Genomic DNA, 20822 nt, shown 5'->3' with positions numbered 1-20822 from the left:
AGATAGATAGATAGATAGATAGATAGATAGATAAACAAACGAACGAACGAATAAATAAATAAATAAATAATTTGTGCTGCGTTTTTGTAGCATCCTGTCCCTCAGATCATGACATCACTCCTGATGTGGATACAGGCAACTTATCCAAGTAAGAAGACCGAAAATTATTAAAATTATTACGCGTAATATTCATTTTATAAGCAAAATTATTAACGAATGATGTATTTTTTTTACAGAGAAAAAGAAGCGGAAAAGACAAAATCCGATATGAAGCCGTCTAAAATTTTCGAAGAGGAAAAAAATATCAGCCCTCAACCCCAAAATATCAGTGGCCTAAAAGTAAAAGGTCGGTCTCTTCTTTCATTCTCTATCGTAAAACTATTTAAAGTGGTATTAAAGAAGGAAAGCTAATCGTCTGCTCACACTAGTCCGTGTCGCTTGTACCATACTGTATTAATCGATTCGATTCAATTCAGGTTTATTCGTATGGCACTTTTTACAATGGTCGTTGTCTCAAAGCAGCTTTACAGAACATAAACATAGAACAGAAGGTTATTATAAAGAATAATATAAAGATTAATATAATACAGAATTCAGTATTAATATTAGATGGATTTAATTCACAATGTGCTTGTATTTATCCCCAATGAACAAGTCTGAGGTGACTCAGGTGACTGTGGGGAGGAAAAACTCCCTTAGATGGTAAAGGAAGGAACCTTGAGAGGAACCAGACTCAAGGGGGAACCTCATCCTCATCTGGGTGACACTGGGGGTGTGATTATAAATATACAGTCTGATAAATGTTGTATTGATGCAAAAGACCACAAGGAGTTCACATCTCCTCTTTAGTATCGCAGAGTCCAACTGGAGCTGGTAGATCTGTAGATGCCTCAGGATTCTCAGAGTCGGCCTCGTCTCAGTGGAGGTCAAAATCTTAATCGGAGCTGGTACAATTTCTGGATGCCTCGGGATGGGTAGAAAGAGAGAAGCAGTGGAGAGGAATTAACGTAGCTGCTGTTCATAATATTAGCAAGTCTTATATAATAGTGCACAGTATTATGGGATGTATTATATTATGTATTATGTGTACGCCTGACTTAAGAGATGAGTTTTTAAACTACATTTAACCTGGGAAAATGTGTCTGAGCCCTGAACACTAGGTATTCCTCAGAAGCATCAATGATCTCTGCTTCTTCATTCCAAGCTTTGCTGTTCTTCATATTGTCTGTATACAAATTTAAAGATAAGATAAGATGAAACCCAGTTCTAAGCTTTTCTGTCATTGTTGCTTATCGAAAAGGAAATGCAAACTAATCGGTGGTAGGGACTAAATTTGTAAATTGGGAACCGCAGGAGATGTCATTCTAGGATTGGTCTGCGTTTGAGTTTATTATTTACAGGGTCATACCTAATAGAGTAAAGCTCTAAATTTGTGGCTGTATCCTGCATGTAGGGAGGAAATGAACGGTCACCTGGCACTGTATCGCTCTACAGTGTAAACACAGGGTTAAGATCGTGGTTTTTATTTTTAACCGCGGCCCGCTGGGGGTGGGGGGTGGCGGCTATACAATTAAATAAAATGAATAATTTTAATTTAATTGTATTTAAACATGCCTTTTTAACTCACTACAACGCTAAATCAATGAGAACCCTGAGCTTATTTCTTTACAACGAGACAGTTCCATCTGGGGTAATAGGAGACAATGACACCCGAAGTGTGTCGCTTATGTCCAGTTTATTCCGTTGTTTTGTTTCGGTTGCCGTCACTGCAGAAAACCCCGCTTCACACAACGCCATGACTTTAATCCAGAACACCGGCAGAGTTTCTAGCTTTCTAACGACGTCTGTTTTGTACTCATTGTTGCTAATTTGTGGGTTAAATTTGAGCAAACACAATATACACGTACACCAAGCACTGTTAAACATGAGAAAGTACTGGTGAACAGAGAGAAGAGCGATACACCAAAGCTACAACGCCGCGGCCGCTCATCTCCAGACGTCACCTAAACCCGGCCCGATATCATGATATTTTGCGCATGCGCGGTATTGGTGCGCCTTAGGTGACGTCTCTCAGTTAACCTCTCGTCCATAGAAAGTTGCACAAACCCGAGAGAAATACACCACGGTAAATAAAATGGAAATAATTTAATGTTCCTTGGGCGGCCCGGTACCATTTGGTCCACGGACCGGTACCGGGGGTTGGGGACCACTGTACTACAAGACTCTTCTCTGTTCTGGCACCGAGGTGGTGGAATGAACTTCCCCTAGAGGTCCGGACAGCTGAGTCACTGGCTATTTTCAAGCGGCAGTTGAAGACCTACTTATTCAGGAAACACTTCAACTAGCACTTCTTTCCTAATCTTTTGCATTAAAAAAAACAAAAAAAACAAAACCCTTTGACACTTTTTCATTGTAACTTTGAACAAAAGTTTTAAACTCATGGTATCTTAAGTATGTAACCTAGTGAGCAACATTAATGTATTCAACGTTAGAGATTTAAGCACTTATGTACGTCGCTCTGGATAAGGGGTCTGTCACATGCTGTAAATGTTAATGTAAATGTAAATGTAAATGCAAATCATTTTTGTTTTACAGAAGGAAAGCCGATAAGTAAAACTCCATCTCCTAAATATCCTCAAAGCCTCAAGGCCCTATCCAATGTGGAGTCACTCTCAGAGTCAGATGAGGATGATGAAAGAGAGGAGGTAATATCATAGCATTCTATAGTTCTTCTTCAAGTTCTATGAGATTTTTTTTGTCGTCGCTTGACGTGGTATTTCTTCCGCAGACATTTGATATCTATGTGGTTAAAGTGGACTGTCACCCAATCGGAGGCAATAAAGAGACATTTATTCTTAAGGAAGGTCAGTTTGTGGATGTCCTGGATTCTGTGCATCCTGTGAAATGGCTCATCCGGACTAAGCCAAGCAAAAACACTCCATCCCGGCAAGGATGGTTATCCCCAGCGTACCTCGAGAAAAAGACAAAGGTTAGCATCGATGTGGTGTAATGAGATAAGCCAAAAAATCCAAACGCATGTACATTTAAACATCTCAAGTTCATCATGTCCAACCCTGCTTGACCAACCCTGCCAGTTTGCTATTACCTGTAATTGAATTTCAAATAAGTAAAATACAAATCTTTCAAAATCTGTATTTAATTACAATAAGACATCACATTAACTGAGATATTTTCTGTCCCTGACTCATCATGTGATGACTCTTTTTTTTTTTAAGGAACTACTTTCTATGGTGCAAGAAACTGAAACAAAAGACGCTTCCAAAAAAGGAAGAAAAACGGCATCTGAAGAAGCATACGAAGCGACGTCAAGGCGAGTAATCGCATGCAAGTTCGTACGGTTTGCAAGACGTTTATGGAAACTTAAATAACTCTTCTAATGTTTTTACTTTTCAGTCGGTTGATCAAAAGTCTGCTCGATGGAGAAATCGAGTTTGTGAGAGAAATGAATTTCTTTGTGGAGCATCATTTACATCATGTAGAGACGAGCTCAAAGGTTCCTCTCACTATCCAGAGCCAGAAAGAGTACATATTTTGCAACATCAAGGACATCGCAAGTTTCCATGAATGGTAAAGTAAAGAAAAAGGGAACATTTTATTGTGCAGTATATTTGTTAGTACCACAGTACTGTTGGTCAAAAGGTAATGATTAATCGTCTGTAACAGCAGCTCTGACGATAGTGCAGCTGCAAATCTCTGTGAAAGTGACATACGGTGACCCATACTCTGCATTTAACCCATCCAAAGTGCACACACACACACAGCAGTGAACACACACACACACACTGTGAACACACACCCGGAGCAGTGGGCAGCCATTTATTCCGCGGCGCCCGGGGAGCAGTTGGGGGTTCGGTGCCTTGCTCAGGGGCACCTCAGTCGTGGTATTGCCGGCCCGAGACTCGAACCCACAACCTTAGGGTTAGGAATCATACTGTACTCTCTAACCATTAGGCCACGACTTCCCCAGGACAGCTCATTCAAAGGGACTCGTATGGAGTCGGATCCACATAAACAGACTAAAAAAGTTTTGTTACTGTATCTTAGGACACATTTTTATAGTGTTGGAAACTTGCTGCAGCATAAGTGGAAAAAACATTGCTATTTTAGGCAAACAACAAACTTCATGGAGGCCTTCATTTCTGGCTTAGTGGTTAGCACGTTTGCCTCACACCTCCAGGGTTGGGGGTTCGATTCCCGCCTCCGCCTTGTGTGTGTGGAGTTTGCATGTTCTCCCCGTGCCTCGGGGGTTTCCTCCGGGTAGTTCGGTTTCCTCCACCGGTTCAAAGACATGCATGGTAGGTTGATTGGCATCTCTGGAAAATTGTCCATAGTGTGTGTGTGTGTGAGTGAATGAGAGTGTGTGTGTGCCCTGTGATGGGTTGGCACTCCGTCCAGTTTGTATCCTGCCTCGATGCCCGATGACGCCTGAGATAGGCACAGGCTCCCCGTGACCCGAGAAGTTCGGATAAGCGGTAGAAAATGAATGAATGAATGAATGATCAAACTCCATGGTGGTATCAGTGACTACACTTTTATGTTGTTTGTTTTCCTATAACACCACACATTGTTTTATTCCTTGCTTTATCTCTGCATATTTCCATCTTTCCATCAGTTGTATTTTACCAAAGCTAAGCCAGTGCACCACAGATGACGACGTGGCTCAGTGTTTTGTAAATCATGCCCCAGACTTTGAGATGTATCTTCAGTACATCGCAGGCCGGTCTCAAGCTCAGGCCTGCATCTCAGACAAAAACACTCAACACTTCTTTAAGGTAAGCGTATACCGTCCAGTGCTGGTAGTTTGGCTGTAGCACAGCTGTTTTAGATCATAGTAGCATGCAAATGTCGCTACAATTGCAAAGTAACTGTACCATAAAACTAAACATTTTATAATAACATTTATTCGAAATCTTTCACAGCAATATGCCGACACTGCTCTTGCACATCTGGATACTCAGGTCTTTAGTATCAGCACATATTTGGAGAGTCCTTTGGAGAAGCTTCAAATGTACAAAAGCCTGTTCAAGGTAGTGATGTGAACTTGAAAAAATGATAATAACTATTATAAAATAATAGCGATTTCTGTAAACGACCATAACAAAGCAAGTTCTGGTTTTATTGTTTATTTGCAGGAGTTGATAAGGAACAAAGCAAAGAGTGGTCAGAGCTGTTGCCTTCTCGAGGATGCCTTCTCCATGGTGTCCAGCTTGCCTTGGCGTGCTGAGAACGTACAGCATGTGTCACTGATCGAAAACTATCCGGCACCTCTTACAGGGCTCGGAGAACCGGTCCGACAGGTGGATCATCAGACTTCATCATCACAACAGCTGAATGCGCTAAACTCAGATGCTTGATCTCTTGGTTGTTTTCCACTCCAGGGTTCCTTTGCTGTATGGGAGGAAGCACCTGGGACTAAAGTTTCACTCAGAGGTCATCGTCGCCATGTCTTCCTTTTCAAAGATTGTATCGTCTTCTGCAAAACAAAAAGAGACCTGAGCACTCAGACCATATTGTATGTCTTCAGAAACAAGATGAAGGTTATTTTACACAAAAAATACACGCAAATCACACACAATTAGATCATTTCATTTTAGGGCCTTTTTACACCTGGTCACTTCACCTGTGTTCTCTGATTCGATCACTATCTGATTTGTTAAAACTGTTCCATTTACATTAGGCCACATAAATATCGATCCGATCTTTCTACTCCCGCCCAAAATGCTACAAAATTTTACCTCATTTCTGGGGTAATTGAAACGGAACACGCTTTGGTGTATGCGGTTTTCAGAATGCGATTAAAAAGAAGACGAAAAAACTCGTTATGATGGTTATGCTACAAAAAAACAATGCTGCGTGTCGTCCTTGTTATTTTTTTCTGGCGCGACGCACGACTCACGAGTCACCTCAGTCACAGCAGTGCGTTTTAAGACCCGACGAGACGCCTGGGTGAAAGATCACCTGCGAGTGACGTACTTCCATTTGGGAGGAGTATAGCGCTGACGTATGTGGCTTGAACAAGCACATTCATTTACACCTGTCAAGTTTCATCTGAAACACGTCCCAGACCACCTCCTGAAGGGGTTTGTACCATCGGATTTATATCCGTCTCTAAACGTTTCGGAGGGCATTTAGACCTGGTCTTTTTACCGTCGGATAGCTATCGGATCACAGAAAACACAGGAAGTGACCAGGTGTAAAAAAAGCCCCTTAGTAAAAGATGGATGGTGGGCAAAATTATGGTTCAGTGGCTAGTGTTGCTGCCCCACAGCTCCAGGGTCAATAGTTAAATCATAACAAGAATCTGGAGTTCACAAGTTTGTCTTTGGACCAAAAGATTCCTGATCATTTTTGCATCTGTTTATTAATATACACGTTGCTTCAGTACTGAAGAAAGACTTTTTTCTCGTGCAGCTGACTGATGTCGATTTGAAGGACACTGTCGAAGGGGATGACCGATCCTGGGGTATCTGGCATGAGCATCGAGGTACAATCAGAAAAGTCAGAATTCAAGCTCATTCCGTTCTCACCCGCTTGTCCTGGCTTAAAGATCTTCGAGATTTGCAGCAGCGCAACAAACATCCATGGAGTGAGTTTGCACAGTAAAGTTCCAGCAGTAAAGTTTCAAAAAAGTCTCTCAACAAAGATCTGGTATATTAAACTGTTCGTCGGATTTATATGTTGACAGGTGGACCGTACTTCAAGCTGATTCTTTCCGATTCTGTAGTTAAACTTCGACAGACCACAAAACTCGTTTGCAATGTCACAGGAATCCCAAAACCTGTGGTTACTTGGTACAAAGGTAATAACTTTAGCACACTTTACAGAGTTTTTGTAACTAAAAATCCTGGACTTAAATGTGTCTTGTTTTCTCAGATGGCATTGTTCTGAAGGACAACCAGCATCGCATTATCTCAGAGGGAAACTCCGGGGCTTGCAGTTTGGTTCTGACTTGTGTGTCCGTGGACGATTCTGGTCAGTATCTGTGTTATGCAGCAAACCCCATGGGGAACGCCAGCACCCTGGCCAAGGTTTTTGTGGATGGTAAGTGCAATAGTGATCTGGACTATTAACTTCTCTACACACACTCAACTTATGGTAGTACATTATGACTACACAGAGCTGCTATGACTACACCTTGAGTGTAATAAACAGACTCGTAAGGGCATGAGAATATAGCGCTAGTACAAAATCTTTTCCTGATGAGAACAAACAGAACAAATCTTCAAATTAAGGAACGATGTGCCTTTGAGGGCGCACGGTGGCTTAGTGGTTAGCATGTTCGCCTCACACCTCCAGGGTTGGGGGTTCGATTCCTGCCTCCGCCTTGTGTGTGTGGAGTTTGCATGTTCTCCCTGTGCCTCGGGGGTTTCCTCCGGGTACTCCGGTTTCCTCCCCCGGTCCAAAGACATGCATGGTAGGTTGATTGGCATCTCTGGAAAATTGTCCATAGTGTGTGTGTGTGTGTGTGTGTGTGTGTGTGAGTGAATGAGAGTGTGTGTGTGCCCTGTGATGGGTTGGCACTCCGTCCAGGGTGTATCCTGCCTCGATGCCCGATGACGCCTGAGATAGGCACAGGCTCCCAGTGACCCGAGAAGTTCGGATAAGTGGTAGGAAATGAATGAATGAATGAATGAATGAATGAATGAATGAATAAATGATGTGCCTTTGACTGTTACAACAGCATTCTCATGTCTGTGTGAGTTTGTTTTTCAGAAGTTAACCTGGTAAGAACTTTTAGAAACTCCCTGCGATTATGGCATTTTATTATTTGTTGTTTAGCAAACTAGTCGATGTAGCCTGGTGTGGTGAAGTGAATACACACTGACTGTAGTTTACACTTTACAGTGCCTCCTAGTTTCACGAGCAGACTTCAGAACACTCCACTGGTCATAGGGCAGGATGTGAAGTTGCAGTGTAAAGCAGGATGTATTCCTGTACCCCCTGTCAGGTGATGTCACCTCTTTTCTTTCACTTGCTTGTCAGGTGTTTTAGGGTGGTGCAATATAAAAAAAAAATCAAATCATGATCCTTAAAGGGATGCACCACATGTATCATGATATTTAGGTTTCTATCAACACCTGTTCAATAACACTTAAAGGTGAGGTGCACGATGTTTGAGAAATGCTTCAGAAAACTGAGTTGGGCCAACAAACAAAACAAACGTGTAGCCAATGAGCAGAAAGGGGCGTGTCTTGTCAATATGCAGCAGAGAGAGTGTTCAGTGCGCTTGTTTGACATTAGCAGAAAGGGGCGTGTCTTGTTGATATGGGCGGAGAGAGTGTTCAGTGCTCATGTCTGTCATTAGCAGAAAGGGGCGTGTCTTGTCAATATGCGGCGGAGAGAGTCTTCAGTGCGCTGTTTGACATTAGCAGAAAGGGGCGTGTCTTGTCAATATGGGTGGAGAGACTGTTCAGTGCGCATGTCTGTCATTAGCAGAAAGGGGCATGTCTTGTCAAAATGGGTGGCGAGAGTGTTCAGTGCTCATGTCTGTCATTAGCAGAAAGGGGCGTGTCTTGTCAATATGCGGCGGAGAGAGTCTTCAGTGCGCATGTCTGTCATTAGCAGAAAAGGGCGTGTCTTGTTAATATGGGCGGAGAGAGTGTTCAGTGCTCATGTCTGACATTAGCAGAAGGGGGCGTGTCTTGTCGATATGGGTGGAGAGAGTGTTCAGTGCGCATGTCTGTCATTAGCATAAAGGGGCGTGTCTTGTCGATATGGGCGTAGAGAGTGTTCAGTGCGCATGTCTGTCATTAGCAGAAAGGAGCGTGTCTTGTCAATATGCGGTGGAGAGAGTCTTCAGTGCGCTGTTTGACATTAGCAGAAAGGGGCGTGTCTTGTCAATATGGGTGGAGAGACTGTTCAGTGCGCATGTCTGTCATTAGCAGAAAGGGGCATGTCTTGTCAAAATGGGTGGCGAGAGTGTTCAGTGCTCATGTCTGTCATTAGCAGAAAGGGGCGTGTCTTGTCAATATGCGGCGGAGAGAGTCTTCAGTGCGCATGTCTGTCATTAGCAGAAAAGGGCGTGTCTTGTCAATATGGGCGGAGAGAGTGTTCAGTGCTCATGTCTGACATTAGCAGAAGGGGGCGTGTCTTGTCGATATGGGTGGAGAGAGTGTTCAGTGCGCATGTCTGTCATTAGCATAAAGGGGCGTGTCTTGTCGATATGGGCGTAGAGAGTGTTCAGTGCGCATGTCTGTCATTAGCAGAAAGGAGCGTGTCTTGTCAATATGCGGTGGAGAGAGTCTTCAGTGCGCTGTTTGACATTAGCAGAAAGGGGCGTGTCTTGTCAATATGCGGCGGAGAGACTGTTCAGTGCGCATGTCTGATATTAGCAGAAAGGGGCATGTCTTGTCAAAATGGGTGGCGAGAGTGTTCAGTGCTCATGTCTGTCATTAGCAGAAAGGGGCGTGTCTTGTCGATATGGGCGGAGAGACTGTTCAGTGCGCATGTCTGACATTATCAGAAAGCGGTTAAAACATTGACATGGCGGATAAAAACATAAAGCGAAAAAATGCTTACGATAAGGCAAGAAGCAGGACGTGTTAATATAGGATCAGCTTTCCAGCGCTGGAGAGAACTGAACGTCTTCCTCGTGAAACGGAGATAAACCTTTCACGGTACAACACACAGTACTACAAAAACACATCTGTATTACCATAGTATTACTCATTGAGGTCATTTATTGATAAAAATACCCCCTCGGCCAGCCGCCCCAGCAGGTTCCGCCAAAGTTGCCTGGGTTACGTACGTATGTGTGGGTGGAGCTATCAAAACAGGGGTAACATCCATTTGCGTAAGGGGCGTGTTTGTTTAGGTGATTTCAAATGTCAACACTGGCATTTAAACATCGTGCACCGCGACTTTAATATAATCACTTCAGAAAATTTCCTATGTCTGGGAGAGAAAAATATTACACCACATCAGCTGCCTCCAGTTTGAAATATGATTATTAAAAAAAAAACTAAGTGGATCATGATATTTATATATATAATAAATCGTTCCCTCACTCATCCTTATATCGTAGGTGGCTTAAGGACGGCACGCAGCTGGAGAAAAGCAAGAGATACGAAATTGACAGTGATACACAGACTGGAAATCTTTTACTGGTTATAAAGAAAGCAGAAGAGAAAGATGTTGGACAATATGAGTGTGAGGTAACCTTAAACATCATACATACACAATGAGGTCTGTTAGAATATGGACATTTTTATTTTATGTCCATTCTGTTGTTGAATCTGCAATATAATTCCCAGAAGAATCATTTTTTAGGTATAACTTTATAAAATAAATGTAAATAAATAATATAATAATCAGTTGATGCTTCATGATGATCCATGTCATGTTGTTATTACTGATTATTTTTGCCTTGTTCTGTTTTATACCTTATGTAACCCTGTGAGTAGTTGAATTCCAACCTCTCTATCTAAGTTAGCAAGTTAATTGCCAAAGCTGGCTATGTTTGTAATGTATGTACCTAACATTAGCCACTTAATATTCAGTTGTCTAAGGGTCTTTTTACACCCGGTCACTCTGTGTGTTGTCTCTGATCCGCTAGCTATCTGATTTGTTAAAACTGTTCCATTTACATTAGGCCACATAAATGCGTCTCGGCGATTCGGATATAGATTCGATCTTTCTGCTCACGCCCAAAATGCTAATATGTTTTACCTCATTTCCGGGGTAATTGAAACGGAACACGATTTGGAGTGTGCGGCTTTCAGAATGCGATCAAAAACAAGACGAAAAAACTTGTTACGACGGTTATGCTACAAAAAACAACCCTGCGTGTCGCCCATGTTATTTGTTTCTGGCGCGATGCACGACTCGCGAGTCACCTGCGAGTGACATACTTCCGTTTGGGAGGAGTATAGCGCTGATGTACAGTATGTGGCTTGAACAACCACATTCATTTACACCTGTCCAGTTTCATCTCAAACACATCCCAGACCACCTCCTGAAGGGGTTTGTACCATCGGATTTATATCCATCTCGAAAACGTTTTTGAAACAAGGTACATCAGAGGTACACATTCGTATTAACCCACCCTGCCTGTGTTATAGATAACGAATCAGATGGGCAGTGCTAAGTGCAAAGCGCAGGTGTACTACACACCACCCCCTGAGACAGACAGCACCAAAAACCAACCTCAAGACACCACAGCTCCAGGTATGAGGGTTCACATATGACAAGGTAAACCAAGAACATTCCCCGGTAAACTATTACTTGAGGCGATCCTACGGTCACAAGGGTTTGACGGAGCACATACCAGTTCCACCAGCGGTCCTGTCAACCTTTTGTTTCCACCAGGTCATCTGACATGAGTTCTGTAGTCAGGAGATCATGATCAACCAAGGAACCAAAGACATGCTGTAAAGCTGCAGTCACAGATGTGCACAGCTAGGAATTAGCATCAGATTCATGGGAAATAGAAATATACTGTAGACTATTGACTGATTCATAAAGCCATCACAAAAGCAAGCATTCTTATTTTTAACAATGGTAAAGGGGAACCTTCATCCGGTGCATGCATCCTCTATCGAAATAAACAATGTTTGCCTGTGGTTGTGTCAAACAAACTGCCATTCAAGACCATAATACCATCTCCTCATCCTCAGACACATCTCAGTTCATTAAAGTTGTACTATTATGATTTATATTATAGTATAATGCTTGGTTTATCGTTTTAGATACTCGCATGCCTTCGAGAAGGATCCATCTTGTTCAAATGTCATAATTGAAACATTCCACTTAAAACGTCACAGTCTTCACTGTTAAAAGTCACTCATACCAATCATGTGGGTTATTAGTGACTTCTGGAAACCTGTTGACCATGTTCATCCACACTTCTCTTTATTTAACTCCATTTTCTCCATCCCACTCCCTTTTTTAGTCCCAGAGCAGGAGACTAAAGATCCAATCCGAGCCATCCTCATGTAAGTGTCCTGACGAATGCGGAGAGACGTCCATACGCATTGCATGTAATCTTCTCTTCTGTCTGTTTCTTTCTACTGCTTGCTCTCTCTCTCTATCTCTTTCTCATGAACCCATTACCTTCTGCTCGGCGCTTGTCTGTCTAAGTCGCAACGTTCATTTTCAGAGTTGGTTATGTGCTTAGACCCCAAGTGTTGTGGTCGGTCTGTTAAAGTGTCATTTCCTCTGCTGCCTTTGGGCACAAACTGTCCATGTGCTCTGTCTATATTTATGTTTAACCCCTCTGGACCATCCGAGTATATGAGCCGTACTGTATATATCCTTGGAGTGATAAAGGTAAGCGTTAGCTGACAACAAAAATGCAAGTGCTGAATAATGTTTATTAAAGCAGATTAGAAAAATTGACTAATTCAGTAGAGACACTTTGTTGCCCAATGTTTGCATATTTAGCTTAGCCTCAGAGCTATGAAGCTAATGTAGCTTAGAAATACAAACCCCGAACAAATAGGATCTTCACAGCCGTGAGATTTTGACTGGGTCTTTTTTTGGGTCCTGAAGAAGAAGATTCAGGAGGTTGGTCCAGTGCTTTGGTGAAGAACCTCTTCCAGATGTTCTTTCAGTCTGGATCTTCCAACCAGTGAGTCGATGTTATGTTTAACTTGTACCACATCTATAAAGTTAGGAAATTTCAATACCAATAAAATCACTGCATCAAATATTCTTCAGATCTGCACAAAGTACCAGAGAGTCTCAGGATACACCGAAGGTAAATGAGGAACAATCAGACATCCCAGAGGAACAGTACGAGGAGACGCGAGTGTCAAGAGAAATGGGCAAAAATGACACAGGTGAACACAATGTGGACGAGTTTGGTTTGGACAATCTGGAAAGGAACACAGGACAGGATGGGTTGGAAGGACATTCAGATGTCTCGATGCATGTTTCCAAGATTGTAGTGTTTTTTTTCCTCACTGCTTTCCAAATCTCCTTCCTTGCTAAAGATATGACAAGAGAATGACACCACTTATTCTTAGACTTCCCAAAAACTCCCAAACCTGTCTTTATTATAAGACAATAATCTGTATTGTTGCAGATCCTCCGATGGTGCAGGTGGATATGGAAGATCTGTGTGTACAACCTGGACAACCTGCAACTTTTTCTGTGGTTATCACCGGGCAGCCAATTCCAGAGATTAGTTGGTTCAAGGTATGGTTTAAATGCACACACTTTACACATGAGACAGCTACTGGTCCATATACAGTATGTGAGTTTGTTTAGTTTTAGTAGTTTGTTCCAGTTCCATTATCCATTATGTCCACGTAGCTGAGTTAAAAGGAAAAAATACGGGCTTGAAACACAACCTTGTGGAACACCATACTGCACTTCTTAAGGCGACTAAGCAGAGTCTACTAAAAGCTAAGCTATCAGTTGATTTAAACAGGTGGAATCAAGTGTGGAATCTGTTTGATTGGAATTAACTGAAACAGAATGAAATCCTTTGCAGATAAGATTGGACACCACCTGCTCCAAGCAAACTGGTGCATCATTGACCACTTTAACCCATGCAGAAACCTCTCTGATCCGATAGCTATCTGATTAGTTAAAACTGTCCCATTTACCACATAAACGCGTCTCGGCGAATCGGATATCGATCCGATCTTTCGACTCCCGCCGAAAACACTAATATATTTTACTTCATTTCTGGGGTAATTGAAATGGAACATGCTTAGTGTGTGCGGTTGCTACAAAAAAACAGCATTTACTGTTTGCTGCATTTTCGCTGGCGGCAGCAGCGCATTTTAAGACCCAACGAGACACCTGGGTGAAAGATCGGAGCCGGCGCTGGTGGGAAAACATGTTTGTTTCTGGCGCGATGCACGACTCGGGGGTCACCTGTGAGTGACGTACTTCCGTTTGGGAGGAGTATAGCGCTGACGTATGTGGCTTGAACAACCACATTCATTTCCACCTGTCCAGTTTCATCTGGAAATCATCTGGAAATGTGTCCCAGACCACCTCCTGAAGGGGTTTGTACCATCAGATTTATATCCGTCTCCAAAACGTTTCGGAGGGCATTTAGACCTGGTCTGTTTACCGTCGGGTAGCTATCGGATCACAGAAAATGCAGGAAGTCACCAGGTGTAAAAACCCCCTTAGATTTATTGTTAGGTATTGGTTCCAATTCATTTATATTAATTCTTTAATAAAGTTTCTTAAAACAGGGTTAAGGTGACCATTACAACAGAGCATGCAGCAGCTTCACAGGACATAGCCCTATGTGTCCCCCTAGTGGCCAGGATGAACTGTTAACAAAAATGCGTTAAGCCCTGTGACAGGCAGTGACTGTTACATTACAGAAACATAACGTAATGAGCGTTTGGTAAACGACAGCGTTAAGGTGTAGAGCACATTATATCCATTAAAACTAACCCATCTAGACATTCATGGGTTTTGATATCTGATTGAGGATGAAGTCAATATCTTCATCCTTTAAGGTCTCTGTTCCTTATCAAACAATTGATAACATTGCTACAAACTTAAGGAGTGTAAGAATCTTTAAAGGTTTGGTGAAAGCGAAGTGCCGTAATTCTCCGTTTGTTCTTATTATAGGATGGCGTCGAGCTCGTCGCTGGTGAACACATAGCGATGAAGCAGAATGGCGCGCGTTTCTCTCTAAATTTACCGAACGTCTACTTTTCTGATCGCGGCACTTACGCCTGTACAGCCAAGAACAGCTCGGGCTATGTTTCCTGCCACGCAAACCTCACCTTGGATACAGGTATCGTTCTATACAAAGGCAAAGAGAAGAGTGCTTTGGGGTTCAAACATTACATGGTTTCAACAGAAAACCTTTTTATCAGTACCTGGTATGGACATTATCCACTCCATAATCATTCTGAAAGTCCATCACACACAAAATAAAACAGGATGAATGGTCTCTCACTAGCTAACTATCTACTTCATGCTTATTTGCAGTGTTGTATAAAGTATTAGAAAGCGATACTTGAGTAAAAGTACGAGTATCGTACTAGAAAAAGACTTCGGTAGAAGTGAAAGTCACCTTTTAGAATATTAATCAAGTAAAAGTCTTAATCTGATTACTGTACTTAAGTATCAAAAGTACTTTTCTGATATTTACTTAAGTATTTGAAGTAAAAGTAAAAAGTCAAATTTCAGTGATTTTCAGTAGGTATAAGAGCAGGGGCGGTTCTAGGGTTTCATCTTTAGGGGTTTTATCCCTCAGTGAGAATTTAAAACAAGAAGAGTTTTATATTATATATTATATGACTACATAGTAAGCCAAAGGTTATGGTGTTATTAAATGGCAAAAGTGGACACCGAAATTTTATGCATGATGTAATGATGTCAGTCTTGAATCAGATCAGTTCATGTATGTGTGTATTCTCTACAAACAGTGTGTCCGATGAATGACGTCATTAATAAACTAATATTCACAAGACAAAGACCAAATCAATAAATGTTATTTTTATTTAGTATTGAATGGATTGTTTGCATTAATATTTTGTTTGTGCTACAACTCTGGTAATAAGAATAGTGACATTTCACTGCTTTTGGTTGCCGTATTTGCGTCATTCAGCCGATTAACGTTATAGATAAATGCCTCCAGCTCTGACTGCGCGTGCACGCTGCGCATACCCGTGCTTCTCCGTAGAGCATGCGGACGTGCGTGATGCAATCTAGGAGCAGTGATACACCAAACCTCCCTTATTGCAGTCGTACGTACAGTCGCACGCATTTCTTCTGATTTTATTTTGTAGTAACGAGTAACGAAGACGCTTAGTGGAAATATAACGGAGTAAAAGTACACATTTTATCTAGGAAATGTAGTGGAGTAAAAGTGAAAGTAGCGACGTAAAGTACAGATACGTTACATTTCTACTTGAGTACGGTAACAAAGTATTTGTACCCTGTTACATTACAACACTGCTTATTTGCACACATAAATAGAAAGTAAGCTTAGGGCTAACACTTTCCTCTAAAAGTCAATATGTACAACACTACAATAGTAAAGGATTCCTTTACAGAGCTTTACAAATGTTGATTCTATTGCTGCAAAACTGTATACATACCACTACCTTACTTAGGTCCAGTGGAGTTTGAGGAAGAGGAGGAGGAGGAGGAGGAGAAAGAGGAGGACAGAGGGTTGAAGGTGGGCAGAAGGAGAAAACTCCATGCTGTTTATGAAGTCCATGAGGAGATTGGCAGGTAACATCTCAACAAACATTTAGGCGCTTTATGCTAATTAATTAATACACAGAGCTGTCAAGTGTCACGCACTGAGAGTGACAGTCACACATTTGGGTCGTTTCTCACGATCTCCCGCCACACATCGTATTTCTCAAGCAGAAAAACTTTTGGACTATTTATCATACAGTATATTTAATAAGCCGCAGCACCCAAAACGTATCCATCCGCACCGCTGTCTCTATGGAAACGGGCAGGAACCAAGCTCGTCTCAGTTCTTAGTCGAGCCTGACACTTATCAGCCAATCAAAAAAAGAGGCTACACAACAGCCAATCAGAAAATAGCACTATTGTATCTGGGTAAGATTTAACGCAACAACCAATGAAAAAAACACATATTTATTATTTGTTCAAACCGACCAACAAAAATAACCTTATTTTTGATGGTCGGTTTGAACAAAACCTCAACACGAAACAGTTTGTCTCTGGGCTGGACATTGTCCTCAATCATGTCCCTAAAATGTCTGGGCTTGTGCTCAACTGTTTTATATGGGAGCAACATTACAAATGATAAAGGGGTCCAAAAAGGTAACAAACACTTACAATAAACACCACCAGTCATAATATCTCTCTGTCTGTCTGTCTGTCTGTCTGTCTGTCTGTCTGTCTGTCTGTCTCTCTCTCTCACACACACACACACAAACACCCACAAACGCACACACACATGCACACAAACACACACACAAACACACACACACAAACACACATACACAGAAACACACACACACAAAAACACACACACAAACACACACAAACACAGAAACATACACACATACACAGAAACACACAAACACACACACACGCACACAAACATACACACACAAACACACACACAAACACACACAAACACACACACACATACATACACAGAAACACACACACACACAAACACTACACAGAAACATGCACACACAAACACATACACAGAAACACACACAAACACACACACAAACACATACACAGAAACACACACACAAACACACACACAAACACTACACAGAAACACACACACACAAACACACACATTCAGAAAACAGAAGTAACCAATGCCATGGATTAGCTTGATTGTCTTTATGTTAATTTGATATTAATTTTAAGTTTGTCTGTTTATATACAGAGGCACATTTGGGGTGGTGAAGCGAGTTGTACACAGGGCTAGCGCTGAGTTTTTTGCTGCTAAGTTCATCCCACTGAAGAGCAGCACTCGTAACCGAGCCATTCAGGAGAGAGACCTACTGTCCCGGCTCACGCACCGCAGCGTCGCCTGCCTGCTCGACTTCTTCAGCACACGCCGTACGCTCGTCCTCATCACCGAGATGTAGGCATCACTCACACATCCTCTCACCTGAATATTTCTGTTCTAGTTATTGTATAGTTTTTGTTAACGATGGAAAGCTAACACTGTTCACGCCGGCCGACGCTTCACATTAGAGAGTGTGGTTAAGTGGTTAATGAACCTTTATCAGCCTTTAGATATTAGTCTAAATAAAAACCTATGAAAACATCTCTAGTAGTCAATCGTTCATTATTAGTTATATCAGTAACACCTTATTTATTTATTCATACATTTTTTACATCATCAAATCCGTATAAGAAATACGCTGCCAAGGTAAAATAGTTGAAGCACAATAGAATTAATTTAGTGATGTTAACTGGGTGTTGTTTTTCACAGCTGCTCCTCTCAGGGATTAGTGGAGCACATGTTATTAAAAGGATCCGTCAGTGAAAGAGAGGTAATAAACATTATAATAATATATAATAATGCTGATGAAAATACACTGTGTTCAGTGTGTGTGTGTGTGTGTGTGTGTGTGTGTGTGTGTGTGCGTGTGTGCGTGTGTGTGTGTATGTGTGTGTGTGTGTGTGTATGTGTGTGCATGTGTGTGTGTGCGTGTGTGTGTGTGCGTGTCTGTGTGTGTGCGTGTGTGTGTGTATGTGTGTATGTGTGTGTGTGTGTGTGCGTGTGTGTGTGTATGTGTGTGTGTGTGTGTGTATGTGTGTGTGCGTGTCTGTGTGTGTGTGTGTGTGTGTGTGTTCCCACATTAGGTCCAGGTTTACATTCAGCAGATACTGGAAGGGGTTGGATATATCCACAGCATGAACATCTTGCATCTCGACATTAAAGTAAGTTATTTTAAACGTGAGTCAGAAAACCGGTCTGTAAACTTTATTACTGATAAAATTCTCCCTTTGTTTTGCAGACAGACAACATCCTGATGGTGTCCCCAGATGGAGAGGACTTAAAAATCTGTGACTTTGGCTTCTGTCAGGAAATCGACCCGTCCAGGCATCAGTACAGCATCTATGGGACTCCTGAATTCGTGGCACCGGAAATCATTCGCCAAGAGCCGGTGACGACGGCAACTGATATGTGGTGGTGTGATCGTTCCTGTTGCTTTTATGATTTATATGATTTGTTCGCACTTCTATTAGTTATCGGAGTCAATTGTAATAATACAGTAAATAATCTCTTAGTTAATATTGTGTTATACTGTTTTTATCATTCCAGGTCTGTTGGAGTTGTTGCTTTTTTATGGTAAGAATAATAAAGGAATTGATGTGAATATACATTCTTTACATTTATGTTTGTTCTGTTCCTTTATTATTGCTCTAGTAATTATGCAAGTTAACTTTTTTATTTAAGGCCTAAACCATAATGATTGAAATTGAATAAGGAACTAGATTTGTAAAGTTGGTCGCAACAAACTTTGATGTTGGTTTTGACTATGCAAGTATTTGCAACGGATGGTGATTTTTGGAGGCAAGTGGACAGAAAGATAGGTTGCCAAAACATTTGGAGGTAAGCGGAGACAAGCATGTGACATCACCAAAATACCCGTGAGAAAGTTCCCCTCATTGTTCTGAGTGTTTTGATATGTCACATGTCCATGTTGTGAAAAGGTTTTTGATTTTGCAGCAGGGCTGCGGCACAACCGAAAGGCCAGTCGGTACACCAATTTGTTCTTTGATCTTTGTTTAGAGTCTCACCCTAAAGGAGCTGGCCGAGTTTGGTGTAGATAGTTCAAAAGCTTGCCGAGTTATAAACCTCCAAAGTTTATAATGGTATTCTATGGGGAAAAAGGCCAATTTGAGACCCGGTACCGAAAGTACCGGTACTCGCATCACTTAGAAAAGTAACAGCAACAAACTTCAGTCCTGTGTCTACAACATATCCGAATTTGGTGCATGTGGCTCGAAAGCTCTAGGAGGAGTTACTATTTATAAATTTTTGTCTAAGCTTAAATAGGAAAACAGAATGTTGGCTACAAAGCCAACATTCCAAAGCCAAAGCCAAAGCTTTCTACAAAGTCAACATTCTGTTTTCCTATTTAAGCTTAGACAAAAATTGTCTAATTTTAGAACTATTGGTGTAGGATTGACCCAGGTTCTATATGTTTCGTTTATTCAGTCTGACTGGACACTGTCCATTTTTGGGGGAAAATGACCGTGCCACGCTGCTGAAAGTGGCTGAAGGGCTTCTGTACTGGAACCTCCCAGAGATCACCAGCTTGAGTGAACAAGCCCAGGATTTACTCCATGGAGTTCTACAGCCAGACCCAAAGTAAGACTGCGTGTTGTATATCTCCATCTGAACTCAGGTGACTTTTGGAGGATAAAAATGACTTGTTTTTATTTCCATCAGGACGAGACCATCAGCATTGGAATGCCTGGATTACGAGTGGTTTCAGGTACCTAAGCAATGTCTCAAAGACCTGTGTTTGTTGTGTTGGCTCGTTGCTTTGAAAACACAAAAAAATCATATCTTGTGTGGTTATTACAAACCGAATAAAAATACTATTCATTATTGCTTCCAGGAAAACATTTAAAGGTGCGGTCTCCGATTTTTGAAAGCCAATGTTGACATTTGAAATCACCAAAACAAACACGCCCCTGACCCAAACGGGTCCCACCCCTGTATTTATAGCTCCGCCCACACATACATACGTAACCCGGGCGACTAACAGAAAGAAACGTGTCTTTATCATAGCTGAAGGGAAGAACAATACGATTGTAGATAAACAAACAAGCAAAAATGCCACACAAGCATAATGATGTAAAGGACAAAGGCATATATTAGTTCTGTGTAACAAAGCAAAACCAACGTTACTCACCTATCGAGAAGGAAAAAAGCGCCTCGGAGTCTTAAGTAAAGTCGGCCACATGTTCACAGGTCGGAGTTTCCCGAGTCGATAACTCCTGAGCTAAACGCTGTTACTACACAAAACGCGGTTGTAGCTGCCTCTCTACATTACTACGATAGAAAAGAGGTGTTATTTGTGTAGTAACAGCGTTTAGCTCAGGAGTTATTGACTCGGGAAACTCCAACCTGTGAATATGTGGCCAACTTCCTGCTCCTTCAGTTCTCTCCAGCGCTGGAAAGCTGATCCTATATTAACACGTCCTACTTCTTGTCCTTATCGTAAGTCTTTCTTCTCTTTCTTTCTTTGTTTTTATCCTCCATATCGATGTTAAAACCACTTTCTGCTAATGTCACACACGCGCACCGAACGCTCTCTCCACCCGTATCGACAAGACACGCCCCTTTCTGCTCATTGGCTACACGTTTGTTTTGTTTTCTGTTTATTTTTCGGCCCAACTCGGTT

General features: G+C 41.8%; 1 protein-coding gene across 1 annotated transcript in view; it reads left to right on the top strand.

Moving 5' to 3' along the window:
- Positions 1–20822, top strand: part of obscna (obscurin, cytoskeletal calmodulin and titin-interacting RhoGEF a) — a 65932-nt gene that overhangs the window by 34629 nt on the left and 10481 nt on the right. The window contains exons 46-74 of the mRNA XM_047799928.1: positions 91–148; positions 237–346; positions 2596–2705; positions 2789–2989; positions 3237–3331; positions 3415–3588; positions 4634–4793; positions 4941–5048; positions 5154–5318; positions 5400–5558; positions 6433–6607; positions 6707–6820; positions 6895–7062; positions 7867–7969; positions 10046–10175; positions 11082–11187; positions 11912–11954; positions 12511–12589; positions 12635–12800; positions 13046–13158; positions 14563–14731; positions 16059–16179; positions 17336–17536; positions 17891–17951; positions 18265–18342; positions 18420–18592; positions 18728–18754; positions 19628–19780; positions 19862–19907. Coding sequence (XP_047655884.1) covers positions 91–148; positions 237–346; positions 2596–2705; positions 2789–2989; positions 3237–3331; positions 3415–3588; positions 4634–4793; positions 4941–5048; positions 5154–5318; positions 5400–5558; positions 6433–6607; positions 6707–6820; positions 6895–7062; positions 7867–7969; positions 10046–10175; positions 11082–11187; positions 11912–11954; positions 12511–12589; positions 12635–12800; positions 13046–13158; positions 14563–14731; positions 16059–16179; positions 17336–17536; positions 17891–17951; positions 18265–18342; positions 18420–18592; positions 18728–18754; positions 19628–19780; positions 19862–19907 — 3566 coding nt within the window. The remainder of the gene's footprint in view (positions 1–90; positions 149–236; positions 347–2595; positions 2706–2788; positions 2990–3236; positions 3332–3414; positions 3589–4633; positions 4794–4940; positions 5049–5153; positions 5319–5399; positions 5559–6432; positions 6608–6706; positions 6821–6894; positions 7063–7866; positions 7970–10045; positions 10176–11081; positions 11188–11911; positions 11955–12510; positions 12590–12634; positions 12801–13045; positions 13159–14562; positions 14732–16058; positions 16180–17335; positions 17537–17890; positions 17952–18264; positions 18343–18419; positions 18593–18727; positions 18755–19627; positions 19781–19861; positions 19908–20822) is intronic.

The sequence above is a fragment of the Tachysurus fulvidraco genome, chromosome 14 (genome assembly GCF_022655615.1).
Source record: "Tachysurus fulvidraco isolate hzauxx_2018 chromosome 14, HZAU_PFXX_2.0, whole genome shotgun sequence".
NCBI lineage: Eukaryota > Metazoa > Chordata > Actinopteri > Siluriformes > Bagridae > Tachysurus > Tachysurus fulvidraco.
The sequence above is the reverse complement of the archived record's forward strand: the minus strand, read 5'-3'. Positions and strand labels throughout refer to the sequence as shown.